We start from the raw sequence: 26,379 nt of genomic DNA, 5'->3' as shown, positions 1-26,379 counted from the left end.
TTACTTCCAAATGTGGGTCACATTTTTTGTCATGTAGTCAGTCCACGTTCGTGCCAAGGACATTTGCTATCAGGGCTGTTGTACACGCGCAGCAGCATTCTGGATCAGAGTCTTCAGAGACTCGCTGGAGCAGCCTGATAATGAGGAATTGTAATAATCCAGCCTGGAGGTCACAGATGCAGGGAGCAGTTGATCTGGGGACTTCTTCCACCACTGGATAATTGAGAGGTAGAAGAGCCCAAGTTTGTTTACTGCACTGAAAATCATTTGTTGATGTATTTGTCACTTTGCTGGTGCAGGACGGCTGCTTGTTTGGTCCTGCCAGCATTCCAAAAAAAAACCAAATTTCATTTAAAGTGAAATAAAAAACAAGGATGAACAGTGAATCGTTGCATTTGTAAGACAAACGGGAAACAAACTGAAAAACTGCGTCTGTGCTGCAGTCTGAGAGTGAAAATTAGGCATTGCGTCAAACTGAAGACAGCGATTGGAACGTGTGTGTATAGAGGATCTGATTTCATGCCAAAGAAAGGATCTAGAAATACTGTGTCGTGGTGGACGCCTCGGCGTAATCGTGACCTTTGACCCCCACAATCTTTTCATTTCCTCCTTGAGTTCCAGTGGACATTTGTGGCGAACTTGGAGAAATTCCCTCATGGCTTTGTTGAGATTTCACATTCATGTGACGGTAAACTTGACCACCAAACCTTTCGGGTTCATCCCTGAGTCCCGGTGGATGTTTGTGCCAAGTTTCAAAAAAAAAAAAAATCCTTGGAAGCTTGGACAGATATTAGGTACATAGAAAGTCACAGTGACCTTTGACCCCAAAAATCGTTCCAGTTTTTCCTTGAGTCACCACGCGCGGCAAATCAAGCGGTTCCAGAAATACTGGGTGAAGGAGAATGTGACAGATGGACGACCTGAAAACCTATCGCTTCCAGCCCACGTCTGTTGTCGGCGCGGAGGTGTGTGCGTGTGCGTGTGTGTGTGTTCGCCTGAACCGCAGCCATCACACACTCGGCGTCTGCAACTCTGGCTCGTTTCACAAGTCCTGCCATCGTTGTGTTTCCGCTCCTGGCCACCAGATGTCAGCGGAGCATGTCGGGAAGCCTCTGCCTGAGGATGCAAACTGGCCAGGATGATGATTGTAGAGCTGGGATGGCCAGTGGGGCTGGTTCACCACGGACGGGGCGAGGCTGATATGGGTTAATTATGAAGTAATCTCAAGGCCAATCCAAACAGAGACGAGTGTGAAAAACTCATTTACTGCCATGAAACAGACTGCGGGCTCATTCTGTCGTGTTGGCCTCAGAGGCAGCGAGAGGCTGTGCTTTAGTTTAGTGTACAGAGCTGAAGAGAAAAGAGGAAGACACAATAAACAGACACAGGCTGAAGAAAAAAATAGCATCAAGACATTAAATCTAAAGAACAAAATAAACGGAATTGCGCGAAAAGACAACGTTTGCAACTGAATTTCTCACAGAAAAATCACGAGTAACAAACTGATTCTATGTTGCACGAGGAACCCAGACTGTTTTCCGTGGTTTTGCACAGGCGCCCACTCTGCGTTCCAAAGAGGCTCCGTCACGTGTAAATTATGTTGATGATCTTCAGCTGCACTGCCAAAAGAAAACGTGTCGTTTTATCAGCATTTGTAAAATAGTAAAATGCCCTTAAAAAATAATACGCAAGCAACAAATTTTAAATCATTTAGATTTTTTTTTTTAATTTACAAGCCTTCATGAAATATCCAGCGGCTCTTCCTCTGACTCTTCTTATCATATCTATATATAACACTCATTTATAATTTAATGCTCACAGGCATGCTGTATCGAATCCTCTCTTTCCTCTCCCTCTATAGCCACTATAGCACATCGCAGTGAGTTAGAATCAGGGACATTTGTTAAAGTGGAGCTCTGTCAGCTGTGTAAAGTGTGTCAGAAATATTCATGGAGGAGAAATGTTGAGGAGTGAGAGGAGAGCTATGGGATCGTTCTCTGAACCAGCTTTCACTCAGGAAGAAAGATTTGTTTCCTGAATAAAAGGTAAAAAAACAAATGTGTCAGATGATCACATTTGTTTTCAGTTACTTTGGAGTGTCAACCTTGGCTCCAATGTGCTGCAATGAATGATGCAGGAGGAGGAGGGGTGTGTGTGTGTGTGTGGGGGGGGGGGGGGGGTTCATCCCCTTTCTACCTCCTTTTTTTGGACTCTTTTGTCTGTGCTTTCATTTACTCCTTGGCACCAGCTGTTGAGTCAGAGGGTTTCCGTACGTACGACCACATTCACCATCAAAGGTTGCCTCCATTTTAGAGTGGGAATTCTCTTGTAGGAGGACAGGAATTCTGTCAAACCAATGTCAGTTATGAAGACACACACAAAAAAATGGAGATTTGACGGTAAAAAAACAAACATTTCATGATTTTATGGCGTTAACTTACAGTTTGCCTGAGTCCCTCTTTTCCCACCATTAGGGGGCACCCTGCGTTCGCGTTGACGGCCTCCAGAGACGTCTCCAGACGTCTACGCCAGAGACACGGCGAAGGTGATGGTGAGAGGTTCAGCATGGCTACAGGGAGGTGGCCGAGCGAGACCTCCCCTGCCTCAGCAAGTTTGACTCCCCTCACCATCACCACGGCAACGCTGAGCTGATGATATGGCTACAGGTGGATGGATGGAGGGTGGGGAGGGAGGGGGAGAGAGGAGAGCTTCTGGGAGACAGACAGAGAAATATAAGATGGGACGGAGAAAGATGGACAGATGAAAGACGTGCGGGTGGGAAAGGATGCCGATGGAGATGGACAGCAAGAAACAGACAGGACAGGGGAGGAGGAAGATGAATGCAGAGAGAAAAGAAAGGACAGACTTGCAGGGACGAGGACAGAACAGCAAAGACAATTCAGATGAGGTCAGTTATTTCTGCTGGCACCTCAAACCATCTGCTTCAAGGTTATAATAAGACAAGCAAACAGCGCCGGAGACATTTGGAAAGGGCAGAACATGACCAGGCACATTTCAGCCTGAGCGGGGAAAAATTAAGAGGAAGGGAAGAGATGGACAGATGCGGGCGGAGAGGACGAGGGGACGGAGAAATGAAGGGTTTGTGAGAGGCAGAGAAAGGAGGGGACATGGAGAGGAGGGATAAACACAAGGAAGATGCAGGAAACATAAAGAGAATAAGAAGACAAAAGTATGAGATTGCAGGCATGTCTCCGAAGCCCCCCCCCCCTTTGTGATTTCACAAATACGTTTGATGATTTTTAAGTGCGACTACTGAAGTCAGACTCTCACCGCCGTTGCTATGGTTTCAGTGGCCATGCAGCCTCTTTCTGTCAGACTGTTGCAAACAACTCCAACCACCACAACTCCCACATGTAGACGCCGTTTCACACAAAACCAGATTGAACATGGAGGGAACCCACATTAGTAAAATAAAAGACCAAAACATGCAAATTATCGGAGGCAGCTGCAGACTTTATATAAAAGCCCTTTGCTCCCCTGCAGAGGCCTTGTGTAACAGGTGTGTGGGTACTCAGGGGCTACGTAGGAGGTTCTAGTTACCGTTAGATAACATGCCTCTGCAGACAGCCGTCCTCAGCCAGGCAGGCTGCAGATAGCAGGGCCTCCAGCTAAAGCAAATGGTCGACCCATGCAAGATGGCTGCTGCAAACCCCCACCTTTGGCCTTGATGGGGGATGCTGCTCCCCGAGGACGACTGAATCACCACAAGAGCACCGCTTCTTCTTCTTTGTCTGAAAGTAGCTGGTGAATAAATCTCTTTGGCTGCCAGGGGGAAAAAAACCCTCTAAATTAAAAACACATTATTCTCGACAGTACAATGTTCTTTTGGTTGTTGGTAACTTTTCAAGGTTAAAGATAAAGTTGCTGGTATCCTCTCTCCTCCTCTCTTGCCCTCATAAAATGTCTCCTTCAGATGAAACTGCGAACGCTACCAGATGCCAAACCTTTCTGAGAATGTAGCAGCAGAATATTAAAATGTTCCTCTAAACGTCAACCTGCATCCACAGCCGCTGTCACATTTTATCCACCATTAACGGCACGATTACATTTGGTGTGAAAAATGGACAGTTCTTAAAAACAAACAAACAAACAAACAAACCTCTCAGCAGCATGGAGCAATTTCAGCTGCAGTTTTGAACTCTCAAAACAGATTTGAAAGTTGCAGATGAAAGTGTCATCGAATTTGTCCCAACAGACTGAGGCCGTCTAAGGATACTAAAGCCACTCTCACTCTGATCTTGTGGGGTTAGGATGAATCAAACGCTCCAGCTTTGGATGGGACCCTCATCTGGTTCCAGGCTGGGAGGAGCAACCCTGGTTCAGAGTCTTTCTGGGGAGAATGTCAGCTCGGCCCATCAAAGGTGAGCTCCTCAAACTTGAGCTGAAGAGCCCCTGTAACCGGAGGTGCTTTACATTGTCTCCAGATGAATAATTCAGCAGATCCCAATGAAAGTGAGATATGTGATGAGGGAGGGGAGAACTACAAAATAAAAGGCGGATTTTGCAGTTACAATGGCCGCTATAATCAATATTTTATATTAGCCATGGATCGCATGAAAGGCGCCGCTTTGAGAGAAACTCACAGAATGATGAAGTCAGTGGAGCTTCTGTGCATCTTTCAGCTCGGTCTTTTACTGTTCCAGCCTGCACTGCGACTGCTTGTCTTTTGACAGCACCGTTCGTTCCTGTCGGCCTTGGTTTTCTTGTGAGGCGCTGCAGCGGCGCCACTTCGGTCTAAAAAAGCCCGTTCAAGCTCCGTGGGTCTGCACTCACTAACTTTGACTTGTTTGGATCGCGTTTTGTTCTTCCTGGCGTAACTTTTTATTTTAGTATTGCAAATTTTCTTTGTTTGACCTGCCAAGGGACGACTGATGCAAATTAGATGACATCAGCGCGTCAAACGGTGACATTTATGTTTTTAACCTTACACCGTCCCTTTAAATACAATAAATTACAAACCCAGTGACATCCCGAGTCAGTCACTGCACGCTACCTTTTGCAGGATCAAACAGACGACAAAGTTTGGAGTCGCTGCTGAAAATCATGTGACACTGAGCCCCCGAAGAGGCCTTTACTCAGGAACCGGTGGAGAGCGAGCTTTCCTCAGCTTCTTCCACACAAAGTCACCAGTAAACTACCGGCACCTCGAGGGAGTTGCACCATTTACACAAGCGTCAGTCAGGAGAAGGTGAGGAAACGTGTCCTGTGGTAAAAAGGCCTTCCCACTGATCTCCCTGGAAGGTTATGAGGCGTTGCGGTGGGACATGAGCAGAGCAGATTCACCAGGACATCGATTCATTCCTGGGCAAATCCTGGGGAGGGTGCATTTGTGGATGAGGCTCTGGAGGAATATTGAATTGCATACAAGCATGAATTCCTCCTCTGCTCTGTATCGTCCACATGAACTGTAAATAGGCAACAGCCAGCAAGTCTGTCAACTTGATAATGAAGGGTGATAAAACTGCGTTTTTGTTCGATTTCCCTCAAGTGGCCCAAAGAAATGAATCACTTCAATCCATTTAGGAACGTCGGCCGGGTTAACTGTTATTGCACACCTCCTGTTTCCCAAAAATAATCATATTAGTTCAACTGGAATTTGTTCTGTTAGAGGCTAGACATCCATTTGTAAATTGTCATTACAACAAGAAGATGCAGTCCAGATGTTGTGTACGCAGGCCCAAAATGGGCCGCGGGTAAACATGAACCTGCTGGTGGATAATCAACACCTCCACTGGGTAAACACATGAATCCATCAGGAGAGAAATTGACAGAGTGGCGAACAGCAGATGGAGGGATGTGAATTTCTAGTTTATGCAGGTGAGTAAAAGGAAACAGGAGACTTGCTGTGCATCCTCTGGTTGCTCACCACTACCTAGAGCAGCTGAGACAGCGCATTCAGCCTTGAAGAAGTGGAAACAATCTGTTTTTGGATAGATAGTGAGAGACACAATGAGGACGCATGGGGACGCAGTCCGACTCCAGGTGTGAACTCACCTTTGGGGAGTCCACTTGTAATCCCCTGGAGGTTTTAAGGCACATCAGGGGTGCCTGGACACACAACACCAGCAGGTCAAAGAGGTTTTTTTAGTTTCTGTCATCATAGATGAGGGGGAAAAACGGAGATCTGTCATCCAGCCACGCACTTGTTGACTGAGGGGGTCCATGTTGGAGCTCTGTGACGATGCATTTCAGGCCTTAGAAGGAGTGCACCTTGTTTCATGTGTCCATCTGTTCCTTCCATTTCATTCATTCATTCATCTTTTTGCGTCAGAACTTCTCAGACATGAAGATTCCTGTCATCATGTTGGAGGCTGCCTCCTTTTTGTACCCCACTGTAACGTGGTCCTCAGCGACTGCTATCTCACAACACAAGCAACCGACTTCAGACAACTCCATGACTGCAGAGCTGCTGGAGTCGGCCGTGCAGTGTGTGGTGGGCGAAAGCAAGGAGAGGGTCATCACCATAGTGACGGAGCAATCTGCAGCCAGCAGCCCCGGGGCCATCAGTCCATCCTCACCCTGCAGGGGCAGCTGGCAGAGTGAGTGGGCAGCGTGCAGGCAGAAGACTCTGGAATACTGATCAGGACTGACTGAGAGAGACCAGGGTGACTGGTGTATAAAAGCAGACATATTACAACAATAGAATCAGTGTGTATATATTCACGCGCACACACACACACACACACACACACACACACACACACACACACACACACACACACACACACTTGAACAGAGGCGGTGAAGGATTCAGCATCTAGTGGCGTTGGTGGCCTGCTGGGTGCCTGCTGGGATGTTCAATCCCAGTTTGCACCTGACATGATTTCAGCACTGTGGCTTTGTTGTGGCTCTCTTACAGCCCTGAATATCTCCAGCTAGAGTGAGAGGCTAATTCAGACACGCAGTATTAACCCCAGCATGTTGATTCTCTGGATAAATTCTGTAAACATCCACCCTTGAATGAATGTGCCGACACATTCTAGCTTGCTCTCCTACATGGCACAAGTATGTCAGCAGGAGGTATGAGACATTCACTTTAGTTTGAGTGACCAATTTCATTTCAATCGATCTTCTATGATGCACGATCACTCAGAGGGATCTTTCCACTCTGGTCATTTTTGCAGACTCCTGCTGAGGGACAGATGGCTTTGAACACACCTCGGGGGAGGCAAAACAGCTCGATAAAAATGTAAAACTGTTGTGGAATTTGGGGTGAAGCTTTAGAGCTCTCCATGCGACAGCATTTTTATTTTTTTTTAGCTGAATTTAACAGCTTCAACACGATGGTAAACAAGAATACAGCACGCTTTTGGCGCTGGATTCAGGCACAAGATGCGAGCTCACGAGTGTCACTACAGTATAAAACATTTATGGAGAAAGCAAAGAGGAAGAAAGAGTGAAAACCGTCATGCTAGAGTTAGCAGCTGCACTTTAACCCGTACGCAGTGGTTGTGATACTGAGATCAATTACAAACGTGCAGGACTTCCCAGTCGAACCTCAAGTATTTTTCTTAACCTCATGTTAAAATACGTTTAATGTTCTTCCCATTCCAGCCATGTCATCAAAATCAGTTCACCAGGGAGGCAGCGTGGTGCTGTTATTAGCACCCTAAAAAGCCATGCTGTCATTTTGCCAAGCTCTTTGACCGCTTGTGTTCACTTCCTATGTAATTGTGTTTTCTCTCTGATGATTGCATTATCATTTTTATTGTTATCATTATTTTCGTTGTCATTATTATCATCACTATTATGATTGCAACAACCCCCCCTTTCCCCCTCCCCACTACCGACTGGCTTCAGTTTTTTGGAACTGTCACTACCACTACTTGTTGCACTTTGTAGTTTGGCCTTGGTGTCTCGCAGTCTCTCTGTGTTTCCACAGATCCGCCAGAGCCCCAACCGCCGCCTGCATCGCCCCCCCCCCCCCTTATTCCTATTCCCTACTGTTACACCGGCCTGCGCTCCCCTTCCATGAACCAGTCTGCCATCCAGTCCCCCATCAAGCTGGCTTGCTCTCCCTGCCTCCCCTCCCATGAACCAGTCTACCATCCAGTCCCCCATCAAGCTGGCTTGCTCTCCCTGCCTCCCCTTCCAGAAGCTTCCTTCTTCAGCTGTTATTAACATTTCCATGTTTCCTCCATTCTGCATTGTAAACTGTTTTCTTGTCTGTAACAACATCTCCTGCACGTCTGTCCCTCCTGGTGAGGGATCCCTCCTCTGTTTCTCACCCTGAGGTTTCTCAGATTTTTCCCTGTTAAAGTTTTTCTATGGAGTTTTTCCTCAGTCGATGTGAGGGTCTGAGGGCAGAGGATGTTGTTATGATGCCATGAAGCCCTTTGAGACAAACTGTTTGTGAAAACGGGCTCTACCAAGAAAATTGCCTTGCCTTGCCTTCACCACGTAGCAGTGAGATTGCTGGTCTTCTTGGACGCGTGAGAAGCTCAACAGTCTTAATCATGTGACGCTGCCACCGACTTTGAATGAATCTCACATATTTTTCCTGTCAGGGTTTCCGATGATGGATGTCAATCAGTGGTGTGCACCTAGAAGTGCCTCAGGGGGGCACAGACAAAGATAAACATGAAGCAATTACAGTAAGAGCACTCCATCCACTCTCATCCAGGGTGACCTGCAGCGAGCAGAGAGGAGCTTGAGCTTGGCTGAAGGACACTTCAACAGAATGTGCGTGATTTGATAGATGCTGCGTGTCGTTTCTGCTGATCAGACGTGTGACCTTTGTGTTGTAGAACACTGTTTTTAACCACTCAGCCACTCTGCACTCGGTGATTACACATTAACATTGCAGGTTTAGCAAGATGGCGGCAGAATGTCTCTAAATGAAAAAAAAAACAACAGAGATGGAGAGAATGTATTTCTATAATCCCTTGCAGTGGCGTGGAGGCTCTTATTGGTCAGTTTTACCTGGAGCAGCTACCTGTATCTGGCCAAATATCAATCATGCCTGCCTCGCCATGGTAACGCTGACTCACAGGCCTCGCAGGAAGCCATCACTCAGCTCTTGAGGCGTTTCTGACCAAATCTGAGAGGAGTTGTTTGACCCACTGGAAGGAAGACATCAGAACACGTCATTGCCTGTTGCCACCAGGTGGCGCTGTGACTGAACTGAAAATTGGCATCAGTTTTCAGGTAATCCTGTCGACAAACAAACTGACAAACAGCGGGAGGAAAATAAACCCATAAGCATATTTCAATAACCCTGAAAAAATAAAACTATAAATTTAGATATAAAAAAATACAGTAATAATAAATAATAAAGTTTATGTCACTGAGAAACTACTTGTTAACAAATGACTTTGTCTTCAAATTGAGATGAGACTTTTTTTTTTTTTCTTTACTTAAAACATGTGTGGCAAGAGGCGGCACGGTGGAGCAGTGGTCCTCACTGTGGCCCCCCATCAAGAAGGTTGTGGGTGGAGCCCCGGCTGCAGCATGGGGTCTTTCTGGGTGAGTCTCCATGTTCTCCCTGTTCCTGCTGGGTTCTCTCCGGTACTCCAGCTTCCTCCACAGTCCAAGGACATCAAGAGGGACCAGGTTAATCCAGACTCTAAATTGACCGTAGGCGTGGCTGGGAGAGCCAATGGTTGTCTGTCTCTATGTGTTGGCCCTGCCATGGACTGGTGATCTGTCCAGGGGGAAGGCTGCTGGGATAGGCTCCACCCCCCCCACCCCCACCCCCCGCAACCCTAAAAACAAGATAAGCATTAGAAAATGGATTGATGGACGGATGTTTGGCAAGACTTCTTTAATGCTTCAAAAACTGTGTTAATGTATATTTTGGAGCTGCTGGACCTGATGTCAACTGCTGCTGTCAAGGTTGCTAGGCAACAGGCTTCGGGATGTTAGGGTACCGTTTCATCTCATCAGTGAACAGTTCGTCCTTTACGGTCCACGACGGCAGTCCTTACCCAGCCTCGGCACCTCGTGTCGAATGTGTGTTCACTGGGTTATGATCAGTGGGTGTGTTTGCGTGTGTGTGTGTGTGTGTGTGTGTGAGTGTGAGAGAGAGAGAGAGAGAGAGAGAGAGAGCGTGTCCATCGACTGCCGACCCTGATTTAACCCCTGATGCTGGCACAAGTGGCTGCATTCTTCATCTGAACACATTAACAAACAGGTTTGCATTCTGGGCCAAAACCTTTGGTTAAGAAGCCAAAAGTAAGAAATAATGCTGTCAAGTGTGATATGAACGACGGCACTTATACAGCGTTGCTCTCGTCCAATGACCACTCAAAGCAATTACAACACCTTCACATTCACCCATCCACACACACACTCATACATCGCTGGCAGAGGAGGCTGTACAAGGTGCCAACTGGCTGACACGCTCACGCACAGTCACACACTGACGTCAAAGTCATCAAGAGCAATTAGGGGTTGGGTAGCCCTCCAGAACATGATGTCTGATTGCAGTCAGCTGGAGGTTCGCTCTCTTCATCGTATTGTCTCATGTTTTGGCTTAAAGAGATGCACCACGCAAAAAGGGTACTTTGCCTTTCAAGTACTCACAAGTAGGTGTAACTCACTCACGAAGACTCTCCTGCATCGCGTCTTTGTGACTCCAGAATGCAGAAAGACACGATAATTAGCCTGAAGCTAATGGCAACTGAACGCTAACGACGGCTTAACTGTCTGAAAATGTCCATTTACAAACTTTCACGTGCATCATCAGGTATATTATATTTTTTCATTTAGCAAAAAGAGAACACAAACGTCCACAACAGGTATTTCATACTCTTTACAATCAAAGAACTTCTATCCATCTTCCCCCTCTTCTCCTGTTGAGGGTGGTGGGGGTGGAGCCTATCCCAGCAGCCGTCCCCCTGGACAGGTCACCAGTCCATGGCAGGGCCAACACATAGAGACAGACAACCATTGGCCCTCCCAGCCACGCCTACGGTCAATTTAGAGTCTGGATTAACCTGGTCCCTCTTGATGTCTTTGGACTGTGGAGGAAGCTGGAGTACCAGAGAGAACCCAGCAGGAACAGGGAGAACATGGAGACTCACCCAGAAAGACCCCGTGCTGCAGCCGGGGCTCCACCCACAACCTTCTTGCTGGGGGGCCACAGGGAGGACCACTGCTCCACCGTGCTGCCAATCAAAGAACTTAGTTTTTTATAGATCGGTTGTATACATGCACCCTGCACTGACTTCTGCTTGCAACTCTTTGTAGTTGCAATAATTCATGTTCATGCTGCACATTCTCTGGCTGCTGCCAGTGGAAACATTTACTCTCCAGGTGCTCCGCTGAAGCCCTCATGTGTTCACCAGTAATGACTGTCTTTATACTGGGTGGCTCCCAGTGGCCAACAGTCAGTGTTGAAAAATGTTGTCGCTCTCAGCGTCTTGAAGCTAGAAAGGAGGGCACAAACGGGCTCGATGGAGAGCGTGTTGGTGTTTGATATGACAGCTGCCTCCTTCTGATGTTCTCGGAGAACTAAAGCAGATTTGGGGTGACGTGAATCTGACAGACCAGCTTCAGACTTTGAACAACAAGCAGGAGACAGGATCACATCGGTCCTACTTTATCCTCCTTACACAAGCCGCCTTGACTTGTCAGAACTAATCCGATATTTTTTGCTTTAAAAGCATTTCATGCTTTAGGTTCTTGCTATTTCATAGAGCTGTGAAGGCTGAATGAGCACTTGTGTAGCTTGAGATCACCCAGAAGGGTCCCTCAGACTGACCAGGAGACACCCAGGGTGACAGGCCCTCCCCTGCTGGAGCTGCAAGGCTCAGAAAGTCCTGAATAAGAAGAATGGCAACTTATATCAGTTCATAAAGCTCACATAAACTGCAGTCACAGCCCATTTTTGATGGTGTTTCTTTGTAAATACACGTTGTGTATTTGTGAATTAGCTTAGAACAGGAAACTGACATTTCAGATAAACTGTGAACGTTTACAGAATGTGTTCAGGGAACTTGAGGAACGTTCACTCCAGGTCTGGTGACAGAAGTTCTGGTCATGTTATTTAAAGTTGTGAAAACACTCTGGAAATGTGGTGCAAGTACAGAGAACTGGACAAAATCAGAACATTTTTTCTTGGTCCTAAAGATTCCTGGAATCACATTATAGATTCTGTAACCATCCTGGGAACATGAGACTTGGAGGGAACGCCCTCGGTACGTCAAGTCTTCTTCTTAAAGTTGAACCGTGACTATAAAGTCACCAAAATGGGACCTAAAGTCATAGAAACAAGGATTTTCATATTCAAAAGGGGATATTTGAAGAACATCCTCAAAGCTCTGTACAGGTTCCTCACCTTTGGAGACCCTTCAGGGAACATTTCTCTACGTCCCCTGACCGTCTCCCCCTACATGGGTGAGAGTTTCAAACCTCAGCCACGCCGTTCCTCTGTGAGAGAGGTGACAGACGATTGTGAACATTCCGGCTCTCTGGAGTAAAAAGACCCGCCTCTGAATCAATTATGCAGTATCACTAGTCCCTCCTTTATGCACAGTTATTCACACTCACAGGGGAATAGTCCCTTCCACACTGTTCAGAGACCATTAAATTAACTGGAGGCTGAATGGTGAAATGGCCCGTTTAGGCTGGGAATAAATTCAGCAGCGAGGGTGCAGAGCAGAGAATGGAGATAATTCAGTTATTGGTGGCTTTCTTTAATATGAGTCATGCTGCATAAAGCATGACGGGGATATTGATCCACAATGGTTAATGCTCCCCGCCGCCGCTCCCACTTGCTGCGTAAAGGCCCGTTTAGATTGGATTATAATCTTTGTTTGGCGAGAACTAATGAGATCTCAGAGAAATGAAGGCTTTCACTCCAAATTAGTCATTTCTATTCTGAGTATCACTTGAAATGATCAGAATCTAAACGCCCTGGGGTGGTACTTGTGCAGAGGGAGGAGTATTTTTGGATAAGCAAAGGTTTTATGAGGTCTGATAAGGTGTTTAGCTTAAATGTCAGGTGCTGATGGGTGTCAAATGACTCCTCTGATGTGTTTCCCATCCAAGCAGATTGTTATCGCTGCTGCTGCTTGTGTCGCTCCTGCACTGTGTGAGTTTAGTTCTGCTTGCGAGCCCGTCGGGTCCAGATCTTTGAGTCTGCCTCCGTCACTACGTTGACTGATTGGTCTGACAGCATGAATGGTAAATTAGTGTACTATTAAAAAAAAAAAAAAAATCCTCCCAATCTTTTAGCTCGTGAGGAAGCTGGGTCTCTGCTGTCAGACGAGATCTGAACCACCACGTTTGGCCCAATCATCCTGTGAGGCCAAAAGGGCGTGACTCAGATGTGCCGACTGCTCCTTCAGATGGCGTCTCCTGAGGAGGTTCGACGCTGCTATGGCATCCGTTACTTCAGGAACGGAGGGCATTTCTGCTTTGAAAGAGCAGCAAAGAACTCCACTGAAGACGCGGAGGAGATGTTTTCCCGCTCGTCTACGTCAGTTAGCCTGTGATATTTGCAGCCGTTTCTCAGCTCTTTTAAGTTTCAGTGGCTTCTCTTGTAAACATGTCAAAACATGGCCTCCTACAACTCTTCTACACAGAGGAAGTGGAATTTAAACCAAGGATGCCTTGAATGATGATGTCAGGCACTGAAGAGAACAGTTTAAGCCTGTCAGTGGTAAAAATAAACACCTGAATACGCCGGGGCCGTCCGCAACATCGACAGGGCGGAGCTGCGTTTGTATGGGTTTTTTTAACTATTCCACTGGCTCAGTTTGCTACGCCTCACAGCACAAACGGAGCAGGGTTTTGTCATTATTAATGCATGGAGGACGACTTTGACACACGACGGAGGGGGGAAAGGCAGACCAGCCCCCCCCCCCTAAAAAAAAATAGATATACAGTATGAGACATGCACTGGTCCTTTGCTGGTCTTGTGCGGCTATCGTGACCATAGTAGCATGTTTTGTTACATACTTGCGCATGTTGCGTTTATGTGAAGCTGGTTCTTTTTTCATACTTTTAATACCTAATCTCTGGAACTGTGACAAAGTAAATTTAATTTCTGGTACAAATGGTCTTTTGACATGCACTCAACACTGGAACAATTCCAAAATCTTGGTCCCTATTTATCATTTTTTAAACCCAGTCACACAGGAAATTACAGCCCTGGTTGAAAAATACTAGAAATCAACTTTTAAAGGGATATTTCACCCAGAAATGAACATTCAGTCGTCATCTTCTCACCTTCCCGCTGATGGAGGGTCGGTTCAGGTTTTTGAATCCGAAAGAAACGCACAGGAAAAGTTGCTGCAATAATCTGACCAAAAAATGACGTAAATGGAGACCAATTTTCAAACATAAAAAAAACGCATAATAAAACCATGAAGTGCCTCCCTACTGCTGAAGTGTTACTGATGCCAAGATTTTTTTCCTAGTGTTTGGAAATTCAGTCTCCATCGACTTCCACTGTTTGCAGGTTTACTGCCTCACGCCACCTGTGAAACTCCAGCAGTCGCTTGCGAACTGAGAAACTTCCCCTGACCTCCCACCAGCACAAGGGCGAGTCGACGACGACTGACTCTTCATTTTTGGGTGAACTTTCTCTTTAGAGCTTCGGCAGAACCACTTTGTAGGCACCGAAACAGACGAAACATCAGCGCCGGCTTAAAATGACATTAGACCCAGAACAGATCTGTCAGTGATTGGTTTGGGAGTGGAGGCAACGTCAGCCCCGAGATGGAGAGTAATGACTTGATGATTCCGTGTGACTCCGCGTGACAGCAGCTACGGATGACATCCACTTCTCTATACTGACTTATAAAAATGAACATACAGTGAAAAGACTTCAAACTACACGTCGGTTGTGTCTTACATAATAATCCAAAAGAGCATGGACTGCACATTTCTCCTCGGCGGGATCAGCTCACACTTAGAATTCTGATCCGCTTCAGCTCCCTGCCCCTCCCTGAAAAATAAGATCTGTAATATGAGCTGAATTATAACATGAGGAACCCAACAGATGCACCTATTTAGTTGCAAAACAACATTCACAGGTCAATCTGTCTGTGTCTCCCCTCGTGTTTGTTGGGGAGGTGTGTGGCGGATGATTGCATATCAGCGTATTCAGTGTTGATGCCAGAGAGAAGATTGTTATTCTGTGTAGCGTTCTGCGGGGTCTCGGCTCAAAGAGCAGCCTGGAGCCTGGAGCCTAGAGACTGGTGTGTGTGTGTGTGTGTGGTCAGACAAAGTGTCTGGTTTCACAGAAAACCAATCGAGACACCTGCCGGCTACCGCTGCCCGCCACTGATAAAATGTGAAAAAGAATGTGTTGGGCCTCGGGCGCATGAGGCCGCCTTGGAAAGGGCAGGGTGACTTAGAAGAATCAATTTTTTGTTTGTCCTCAGCACCTGCCACTTCCATCGCCTAACCTAATGAAATAAAACACATTAAAAAGGCAGTTGTGCACTCTGATCATTTTTATTACAAAAACAACAGATACTCGGGGGCGCAAAACAGATCGAAACAAAGGGCTCCAATACAGACAGGAAATAGCTGCTTGAGCAACTGACCCACGGCAACAACATCAGGATTAAAGCACTTCACCATTGATCATGCACACAGAGGAGACTCTGCAAGGAGGACATGCAGATGAAAAAAGCAAGAAAAAAACTAACATCACCTCTGTACAACATCTGCGATAGATGGTGGGGGAGGAGAAAAGGCCACGGCAGATCACAAGAACATCACGTCATCAAAAGGGTTCACTTCCTGTCCCGACAGGAACAAAAGAAGGAGAACATTTCATCTCTCTTTTATTTTATTTTTTTTTTCTTCCGTGGGTTGTATGACATCTCCGTGAAGTGCAAAGACACCGTAGCATCAGGGACTGGCTGATCTCCAGTGTCTCCACGACCTATGATACTGTAAACAATCTACACTATAAGGCGCACAGTTGAAAAGTTGCCCAACAAAAGAGCCACAACATCAGTTTGTAAAGGGCTTGATGTGAAAACCGCCGTCGTCAACACTGCAGACCTGGCATACCAACTGTCAATATACCAACTGCAGGCAGGAAAATGCTGTTTTTAAATGGGCACTACACCAAAAAACTACATCTAAGACAAAAATATGAACCCATTATCTTCCTTTTTCCTAATACATGAATCTAATCTTTTTTTTCTCCAAATTAGGCACACGGTACAGCACAGTAAACGTTTTTTCTTCAATACCTCTTTTGGTTTTTGACATCTAAGACTTGGACACCAAAGGACCCTCCGTGACTGAAAGGACAAGTAGTTTTTTTTTTTGTCGTTGTTTTTTTAATCACACACACAGAACAGTTAACTCGTCACTGGCGTCAAACTCCTCTAGCACATTAAAGGGAGAACTTTCCACCACGATGCCCCAGTTTGTGATTATTCAAGCAGCACTGCAACTTTTTGGTTAATGCACTTATTTACCATTGTCCCCAAAGAAACACGCATGCTAGTTAGCTTAGCACACTGAATCATAGTGGATGGGATGTTTTAGCATATCTCTGTCTAAAGTTATTAGATGCACTTTTGCAGTTGTCGATAATGTAACTACGGTAGTGCATTTGAAGTACTACTCAGAAGTACCAGATATTGTTTTAGCCTCCATGCTGGTGGTTCAGGGCTCGAATCCAGCGGCGGACGGTGCAACACAGACGACACTAAGCTAACTAGCACTGTCGCTCGCTGACGCAACACAGGGGAGAGAAGGGTATTTATCTTCTGGTCTGGCTCTGGGGAGGATGAACAACAAGTACATTTCCCAAAAAGTTTGTGCGTTCCTTTAAACCTGCGTCACGACTTTGATACGTCTTTCGTACGGTCTTTCCTGACAGCAGAGGACCACCAGAGTAAATCTTACAAAGACATAAGGCATTAAACTCCTCTTCACTTGCTGTCAAAATCTTTTGGACCTCTCATAACCGTCCAGAAATTAAGACAAAATTAAATGAAGGACCCTTAGACGACCTCAGCTATTTACTCACTGATATTTTTTTTTCATCATACATTTTAAACACTGATTGTCTACATTATCAATAAAAATCTAAGGACGTAAACATGATAAGATGTAAACACTGTTATTTTTCCAACTGGCTTGGATCTCAACAGATGTTTGACCCTGTAGACAAGTGAGAACACATGAAGTCTTCCACACATGAGATGAAGGAGGAACGAGGTAGTCCACAAGAGAACGGATGGCAGGGGAGGGGCGGTATGCGTGATCTGGTTCCGGTGCCACATTTGGACTCAGGGTCACGGTGGTTTGATCAGTAATTGAAAGAGCTTGTTAGAATGTTTTGGCAGGGAGAAGCTGTTGAATTTTGCTAAGTGCTCATTTTGACAAAAATCCGGCAACAAATTTCTTTCTCTGTTTTCCTGGTGAACCTACAGTCACTTCTTCTCAGAGGTGAGGGGGGAGGGGGGGGGGGGCAAAGGCATCAGATCAGTCCTTCATTGATTCATTCTCTCATTTCTGCACCCCTCAAGTCTCCTTAGACGATGCGATAATCGAATGTGTCTTTCTCGGTGTGGTCTGTCCAGTTGGACGAGGGCATACTGCGGTAGGGGTCCAGCAGAATGCGGAAACAACGCACGATGAGCAGGGCCAGGAATATGAACAGCAGCAACACGAAGACAAAGGCGGCCTTCTGCTCCAGCGTCAGGTAGGAAGGCACGTGATGGCCGCCACCTGACGAGGACAGTGTGCTGCTGAAGAGGCCCTCAGCCATCCTGGGCACATCCATGCTTGACCGTCTCGGCTCCAGCTCTTTGTCGGTTGCTTAAAGATTTTGAAAGGGAAGATGGACTCAGCAGCGAGACCTGTGAGAGAATCCAGACACCCGGGTTAAAGATTCTGCGACTCCACAACAAACCAATACACCAAATTGTTGTCATCAATTAAACCGGGAAGATCTCAAGAACCAACAGACAATGAGAAATTAAATGAGTCTCACACCAGAACTCCCACTTGAGCCTAATTTTTCTGACACCAGGCGAAAAGCCTGCTTTGAGAGTAAAAAGCTCGTGGGATCTTTGGCCTTGAATTTCAGCATCTCAGGGGTTTCCTGGCACCTTCAGTGATTCAACATTCATTGGAGGCATCACTTATGTATGTCACCAGCTTCATTAAAGCGCTGCCTGTCTATTTTGAACCCTGCTCAGCCTTCAAATAACCAGGCTAAATTCGGTTATTTTGATTGGAGCAAGTGAAATTTACGTTTGTAGCGGACCCTGCTGCTTTGCAACATCCTGGTCATTTTTGTTTATTGATTCTTTGAAGGAAAAAAATGTTCTATGACCAGTAGGCTGAGGGCAAGTCCTTAAACATGAAATGAGTTCATAGTTTCTGTTTCAGCTGAAGAAATGAAGGTTTTAGCTGTCAGGTTTGAGGGAAACATCTCCGCTTCCAGGAGGGTTTTCTCTTTTTCAAGGCATTAAGTTGAGGGTCTTTACTTCCTTCTTGCTTTAGCCTCCTGCTCGGCCTGATCTTGTCGGCAGACCTGAGATCATATTCTGAAATTCAGACTGTTGGCATCATCAGGCATTTGTCTTATTGTTAAAAAAAAAGAAAGAAATGCAGATGGTGTCAATCCCACAATCTCATACACCTCAAAATCAGTGTTCATCTACATGTGAAAATGATCTTTACAAATGTCCTATTAATTATTTTGATCAATGAGTAATTACTACTAAAACTTACCAGCTTTTCAAAACAAAACTATACATTTATCATCTATAGTTGTGTCTTTGGAGAAAATGGGTTTGTGGCTGAGAGCTAAAATTTAGTCTGGAGGAGTCAGAAGGGATTAAGAGATGAATTAATGAATTATTGGTGCTGGTCTTGTTGGATGTTAAAAAAAGAGAACAAAACCAGCCTTATCCTTTCATTTATTCAAAGAGTCGGGGGAGTGGAGGTGTTTATGCGAAGCTCATCTTTGCCCGAGGGTCCCGCGGCAGCTTAATGCAGCCCTTACATGATGTGAAATAAAATTGTACCAGCAAAACAAGATTGTCACAGTGGTTAAAAGCATAAAAACAACTTAAAACCCGATCCAGTTCCCAGCTCATGCCATGCACAGAGCCTACAGGTGGAAGCTGCGATGGCTGGGTCTGTTAAAAGGACCCACGCAGAGGATTTAGGGGATCCATGCAGGGAGATTTAATGGGGTATTTATAACTGGGCCTTCATGGGAGTCACTGTTTTTTCATTAGATTTAAATTAGCCTTTTAAATCCACGCCGAGGCCCTTTAATGGAGGCCACTGTTCAGTAGCCCAGAATGGACAATTTCCAAAAGCACTAAATGTTTGCTGTAACTGGCAACAAAAAAATAAATAAAAATTGTGACATGTGACAGCAGACGACAAGGCTGAACTCGGTGAGGTCAGAGGTCGCCTGTTTTCTGCTGCCTGATGGCTGGCGTACCGAATTCTGCAACTTTATACCTCTGGATATCTTAAAACTCCTGCTAAGAATACTGGCATTTTATTTGACCCTGATTTTAAATTTGGTAAACAAACATACGTGGGCGTCGGCTCGACTTCACCACACGTTAGCAAGGTCAAGCGCATATTTTCCTCTGGGGATTTTGAAACAATAAAGCTCCAGTTGCATCTTGCCTGGATTCCTGGAGCTTGAATTTGATGTCACTCCACCCGCTCTGCTCACACTGAGGCGCTGACAAGTGAATGTCGGTGAGTTAGCGCCAGCACACCTCGGTGACCTCTGACATCTCCACGGGCCTTCTTCAACTCGCCAGAATTGTGGGACATGTTTGATAATCCATGCTTGACAGTAAATCAAGGTCAAAACTAACTGGAGTCCTCTGGTCGTCCAGGAGCCTCTGGTAAGCCTCTATGTGCATTTATTAAATTATGCCTTCTTGTAACGACTCCTTCCCTTTCTTTTTTCCTGAGCAATGCACTTTGATCAACCATCAAACTGCGCTGCAAGAATAATCAGACGGCGTGCAGTCAGATTCAGCTGCCAAAGGGATCCTTTTCTCATGAAAATTCACAAAATAAACACGACTAAAATGGAGGCTGAGCAGGAGCAACAGCTTGCAGCTCGCCGTGCATCATCTGTCCGCACAAAAAGGCTGCAAAAGCAAACAGCAGGACTCCTCATCGATTGATGCTCTTCCTCTCGCTGTGCAAACTCGCTCGCTGAGTGAAGGCCTCTTTCAGATGCTGTCATCATCTATACGATGGTCACCGGGGGAAGTGAGGATCGAACCAGCGACCCTTCGGATGCTAGACGGCCGCTCTCCCTCTGAGCCACACCGCCCTACCGCTGAGCCACGCCACTCTACCTCTGAGCCACGCCGCCCTACCTCTGAGCCACGCCGCCCTACCGCTGAGCCACGCCGCCCTACCGCTGAGCCACGCCGCCCTACCTCTGAGCCGCGCCGCCCTACCTCTGAGCCACGCCGCCCTACCGCTGAGCCACGCCGCCCTACCGCTGAGCCACGCCACTCTACCTCTGAGCCACGCCGCCCTACCGCTGAGCCACGCCGCCCTACCTCTGAGCCACGCCGCCCTACCTCTGAGCCACGCCGCCCCTCTGAGTTATCCAATGTTGTTGTTTTTTCTTGCTCAGTGTTGTTATTTGTCAGATTTTAGTGGACATCAACCCTTTTTCTTCACCTGCTCAGTGACTTCTGCGGACGAGTTGGATGTCAGAGCAACACGAGCATGCGTGTGAAAACCCACTTTACTCCTGACCTTACATCCCCCGTTTTATGTCTCCTTTCAGTGTGACCCCCCCCCATCCACCGCCACATCATGTGTCATGTGATCCCAGTTGAATGACTCCACCCACCAGTCAAATTGTACATTCTTGTAAGTCCAGCATCATTAATAAAAGCAGTACTTACAGTAAGACTAGGAATTAACAAAAGGTGTTACGAGCATCCCTTGGGTTCTCGAGTTATGGCGTTAAATTTGGCCTGAGAAGTGTTCCTGCAGAACATTCTGTTAGTGCTTGTGTTTGACCTTTCCTAGATGTTCCTGAGACACCGGAGACATCCACAGGAACACACCAGCTGTTGGGGAAATAAATCGATGATCGATTCTCTTCTCTTCTCTGTACGTGGAGCTACAGACCCACAGACGAGAGCTGGCCCCTGACAGTCAGTGGTTCCTCTCAAACTGCTTCCCTGACTTGCCTACTAATGCAGGCAAATTTTAGAATAATGTGTATCTGATGACTTTTGAGACCTTTTTTTTTTTTCCTCTGCTGTCCCCTCTGCTAGCCGCTGCTGCAGCTAAGCTAACCAGCTGTCCAGTGGAGGTCTGGATCTCTGAAATGCACCAGAGAGGAGAGAAGGAGATTTATCTGCTTGCCAGGCACTAAAAATGACAGACAATATATTTCCCCATCAGTCGGCGTGTTCCTTTAAGACCAAGGCTAACGTGACAGCTTAAAAAAAAACAAAGAACATCTGACATGTGCATAGAAAGCCCCCCCCCCCCCATCCAGAGATTTTTAACAGTACAATTTGCAGCCAATCCAAACAACGAGGCACTTCTCCAAAACAACAGGAGGAGATATACTAGCAGAAAGTTTGGTGCCTATGCCTGCTGTAAGCAATGAGGAAATGCTAACTTCCTTAGCATGAGCTGAGGGCAAACTTGGCACCAGCTGTCAGAGTTTTCAGTGTCATCGTCATCAGGTTTGTTGATTTCAGAGCCTCTAAACCGGCGTCTCACGGACGTGTTTTTGTAACGCCCATTTGAAACGGACACATTTATGTTCATAGGATTATAAGAAGCCTTTTGAAGCTCGGTTTGCAGAGTACAATCTTATTAGAGGAAATAGATACAAGACGATACAAAGGAAGGCTCATTAAAGCGCCTTCACGTAATTTTCAGCGTAATTAGATCCTGACTAGATTATCTATCTCTTCTGAGAAATGTTTGCATCACCCAGCCTAACCTTGATCGTATCTTCTGTTGTGCTTCCATCATCTTTGTTGTCATCATCACGGAGTCAGGCAACACGAGATGGCTTGAAGTGACAAGACGGCCAAGAGAACTGCCTAAAGAATCTCGAATCAAGTCTCCGGAGAGACAGAGAGCCGGCGTTCAGCCTCGCTGATCGGCCGCCTGTAATCCATCACACTTAAAACTCAAAAATTATATTTCACAGCAGTGATTCATTGCCCTCACTGTGAAAAATGACAAATAAGGGGGCTATTTTTCTTTGTACGCTGCTTTTTACTGTCAAATTATAATCTTGTCTGCTTGTTCTCAATGACACAGCGAGGTTAGTGAGTATTAGCCCTTTGGGCCACACGCCACATCGCTATTTGCTGGAGGCTTATGTAATGCACTTCAAAGCCTCAACATTTACATCATCAGCAGCTCTGTGACTAACTGCTCAGAGTTCAGGGCTGCTTTTCTGACAGCCTTACACAGATATACTAAACATTTAAGCTTCCCTCGACAACTTTAGCACCTTCTGCTTTCCATTTCAAAAGCATAAGCTCCTTCTCCCTGTCTATCCGCGTTGCTCATCAGCAGCTACATTGCAGGATAAATAATTCCACAGCCCCTGAAATAGCCTCCAGATGCTGGATTTCAGAAAGTGACCAGCGCGGCTGAAGTTATTTTGTGCCAACTGTACCAGCGCTGATGGTTGTCATGAGGAGACGAAACCATGAGAGTAAAACTGACAAGTGAACGAGGGCGAGGAGACAAATTTAGAAACGAAGCCAATTACACTGAAGTGAAAAGTTGATCTAATCTGTAGACGGAGAGTGTGTAAGCTTAGACACATCACAATGAGGACGTTTTATTCCGTCTTTCCTCCCTGAGACACTTTTAAAGAGCATTTTGAAGGAGCGAGGCTTAGTTTTAAGGTCAGATTTGGTTTGGAGTTTGGACATTCATTTGTCTTGGTTAAGGTGAGGGATCCCTGATCACGGCGAAAATCAATCATGACTATTGAAGTCTGGGCTGAAATAACTGTTATTTAACACAACACGTATCGACTTCGCTTGGTTGCAGTCCCTAAATTGAATCCTTGACAATAAAAATTAAAAAAAATCGTTCCTCTTCTTGCAAAGACTTTCCTCATTGTAGGAAGAGAAACTGTCCACCTGAGAGAAGCGACAGGATAAAGTGAAGATGCAGAGTGAAAACAATCCAGGTTGATCTCACGGACAATACACAAGGTCACCACAACCTCCCAGCACCACGGTGACCACACGCCCCCTGGTTTATGAGTCGAGTAGCGTTAAAGGACGAGGGAGTCAGTACAGCACCAACGGGCACAGAACCGGATTCACAAACTGAAGCTGCTGTTTGACAAATCCTCATCTTAATCCTAAGAATGACTCTGCAGCAGGGAGCGGGGGTTCCAGAGCTGTTTGACATTTGAAGTAATACTTCACCCACATGATGTAGTTTGCCTTTCAAGTAGTCACAGATTGTAGTACTTCCAGTAACAGTATGTCGGTGAAGGTTCTTAGTCATCCAGGTCATGGGAGTCTATGAGTTCGGCATAGGCAAACCAAAAAGACGTCCAGCTAACTCCAGCTAACCCCAGCTAACCCCAGCTAACTACAGCTAACCCCAGCTAACTCCAGCTAACCCCAGCTAACCCCAGCTAACTACAGCTAACCCCAGCTAACTACAGCTAACCCCAGCTAACTCTTAGATTAACTCCAGGAACAAGTGCAAGGGAATGAACTCAGTTGAATAATCTGTATAAACTGCATATAAATATAGAACCTGTAGATGAGAGCGAGCAGCTTGGGACGGGGAAGCTTCTGGTTTCCGTTCTCTGTCTGAGTAACTTTGACCAATCAGGTTTGAGCGCCCTGCTGCTTCCATGTGCCTTGGCCTTGGTCGAAGCGCAAGGTTGGAGAAATGGCCGCCGTCTGATGATAGCAAAGCCACTGAAGCGGTTTTAAAATGTCACCTGAGTGTAAACTGGCTACGTTTGGAACGACCCGCTGGTATTTGCTGTCTTTCAACCGTGAAAACTTCTCAAGTTGCCACACGGACTGTAAACAATGGGCAGCGGACAGAACAGGAAGTCCCGGAGTCAGACACAAACGATTGGTTCTAAGATTGGCACTGAGCAAAGGGTTCTAGGCAGGTCGTTCTGGCTCAATCAGAGCGTTTGTGGATCATCAAGCGCACGGCTGGATTAAGAAGGCGCGGGTTACACCGAGCGACGCACTTGAGAGTTGATAAATTGACATTTCTGCTCATTTTTCCGTTGTTGGTAGTCGGATGGAAGTTTCTGTGTTCTCGTGTCACCAAGACGTAATTCAAACGTGTACGTGAACTCAAGAAAGTATTATTGAGTACCTGAAGGGCAAAATGCACTTTCTGGGTGAAGAATTACTTCAAGTGACAGATGCCTTCGGCTGGCTGTCGTGATTATGACCAAGGAAAAGTGTTAAAAGACCCAAAACACAATCTAATCACATCTTTATGTGCCTTCACCGAACCTTGGCCATACCGCGGTGTGACGGGCGGAAAGAGGACATAAACCGTATCACAAACCGGATTGTAGAAACGAGAACGCCACCAGAACGCGACACGATTATCAGTTCATCTCACTTGTCTTGTTTTTCACGATCGCTGGGAGCCAAAATTCAATAATGAGAATGGAGTCACCGTCCAGTGCCAGTCAGGCTTTGAGCGAGTGTGCGTTCGGGCTTCTTTATCATGACTGGGGGGAGAATTCAGACCACCTCAGGAAAGACGGGGTAAAGGGGCCTATAGGGGTGGGGTGGGGGGGATTTGGCTCATCAATCACGACGCCGTAACCTCAGATTTCTACCACACAGCAGTGGAGATGCTCGTAAAGCGGCCACTAATGACAACGTTACATCACTACATGTTTAATTGTGAGCTAACACTTCCAGTCAGACAGGAAGAATAAGAAGTTAAGGATGATTTTTTTAAACAATTTAATTATGAAAACAATGACATTACACAATAACAACATCTAATAATCTATTTATGTCAACGTATCACTCAAAACAGGACAATGAGTTTTAAAATGAGACCCAAAAATACTTGCAAATGGGACGTGGACCTGTTAGAGTGGACATCAACACGTACACAGCACGGCTGTGCAACACTCACTGTTCCAACAACCACGCCGGATTAGAACTGGTGCAGCCGTCTGGTGGTTCTGTCTTTATTCTGACACCTCGCTTGTTCCTGCACCAGCACCGAGACTGGTGGGTCCCGATACTCCCCAGTCAAACCAGTGCGACCATCAGAACAAGTCCCGCACATGCAGGAAAGCATCATAATGCTCTCTTTGCAGGACCGCTGCACCTCTAGTTTCATTGTCCCCCCCCATCAATAGAGAAGTGCGTGCACCTTCCCCCCGACCAAAGGTGGACACACCCGCGGTTTCTACGCAGGAATTCTCGACATGCAAAATGTTGAGCCGCCATTTAAACCTCCTCAATAAAACTCTTCTATGCCGGCACGAAGCGAGGTTGAACACGCGTGCATGCGTGTGACACCCCCCCCCCCCACACACACACACACACAAGCACACACCGTCCCCACAAAAACGACGACATGTAGGCGTTAGTGAGGCTGGTGTGTGTGTGTGTGTGTGTGTGTGTGTGTGTGTGTGTGTGTGTGTGTGTGTGTGTGTGTGTGTGTGTTGGGGGGCTCCGGTGACCGTAGACACTAACCTGTTGTTATCAGGGGAGACGGCAGGACTCAGTCAGCGCCGGCTCTCCATCCCTGTAGATCCGGACTCTGTTTGCGGGCAACAAACCAACCAACAGGCACCGCCGCTCGCTCGCAGCGATCAGTTGCGTCCTCTCCGCCCGCGGGTTCGTCACTTGCTGGCAGGAGAACCTCTTCGCGGAGACCTCTTCCTCCTCCTCCTGCTCCTCCTTTCCCTCCTCCTTCTCTGCTGTTGCTCTCTTGTTTTTGTCCCCCCCCCCCCCCCCCCCACACACACACACACAATCTCCTCAGACAGGGATGTAGTGTGGTACCCCGTCGCTATTGGCAACCTGTTGCCATAGCAATCCTCAAGGTGGGTGCCATGTAGTGCAAGTCAATTGGGGGGGGGGGGAGAGAGAGAGAGAGAGAGAGAGAGAGAGAGAGAGAGAGAGAGAGAGCTCCCCAAATGTCCCCTGCCATCGGAATCATGGCACAGATTTAATCTCAACTCAATTATTTGATTTGATTTTTTTCGAAGAAGCCGTTCAGGAGCTCCCGCGGCCTCACGAGTGTCACCCGGACCCCCGCCGCCCTCACACACCCTGAACTATCTCTGCCCATCAGGGGATGTCACCGCAGCTGCTGTCAGTTAATGAACATTAATAAAGTTCTCAAAATGCAAAATATTTCATGGAGTGACTGGTTGACGTTTAGCGCGTGTGCCACCGCAGATTTAAGGTG

The 26,379-nt window shown here is 46.5% G+C and overlaps 1 protein-coding gene across 1 annotated transcript; it reads right to left on the bottom strand.

Moving 5' to 3' along the window:
- Positions 1 to 15,410: 15,410 nt before the first annotated feature.
- LOC147252837 (cortexin-3) lies at positions 15,411 to 25,899 on the bottom strand. Its single transcript, XM_086217064.1, has 2 exons — positions 25,659 to 25,899; positions 15,411 to 17,804 (listed from the first exon to the last, which is right to left on the bottom strand). Exon 2 carries the CDS (start codon positions 17,726 to 17,728, stop codon positions 17,477 to 17,479), a length of 252 nt encoding a protein of 83 aa, XP_086073190.1. The 5' UTR covers positions 17,729 to 17,804; positions 25,659 to 25,899; the 3' UTR covers positions 15,411 to 17,476.
- Positions 25,900 to 26,379: the final 480 nt, after the last annotated feature.

The sequence above is a fragment of the Aulostomus chinensis genome, chromosome 11, assembly GCF_037954235.1.
Source record: "Aulostomus chinensis isolate RoL2024-O1b breed Wild chromosome 11, RoL_Achi_v1.0, whole genome shotgun sequence".
In the NCBI taxonomy this organism is placed as follows: Eukaryota; Metazoa; Chordata; class Actinopteri; order Syngnathiformes; family Aulostomidae; genus Aulostomus; species Aulostomus chinensis.
Note: the sequence above shows the minus strand (reverse complement) of the source record. Positions and strands in the feature narration are given on the sequence as shown.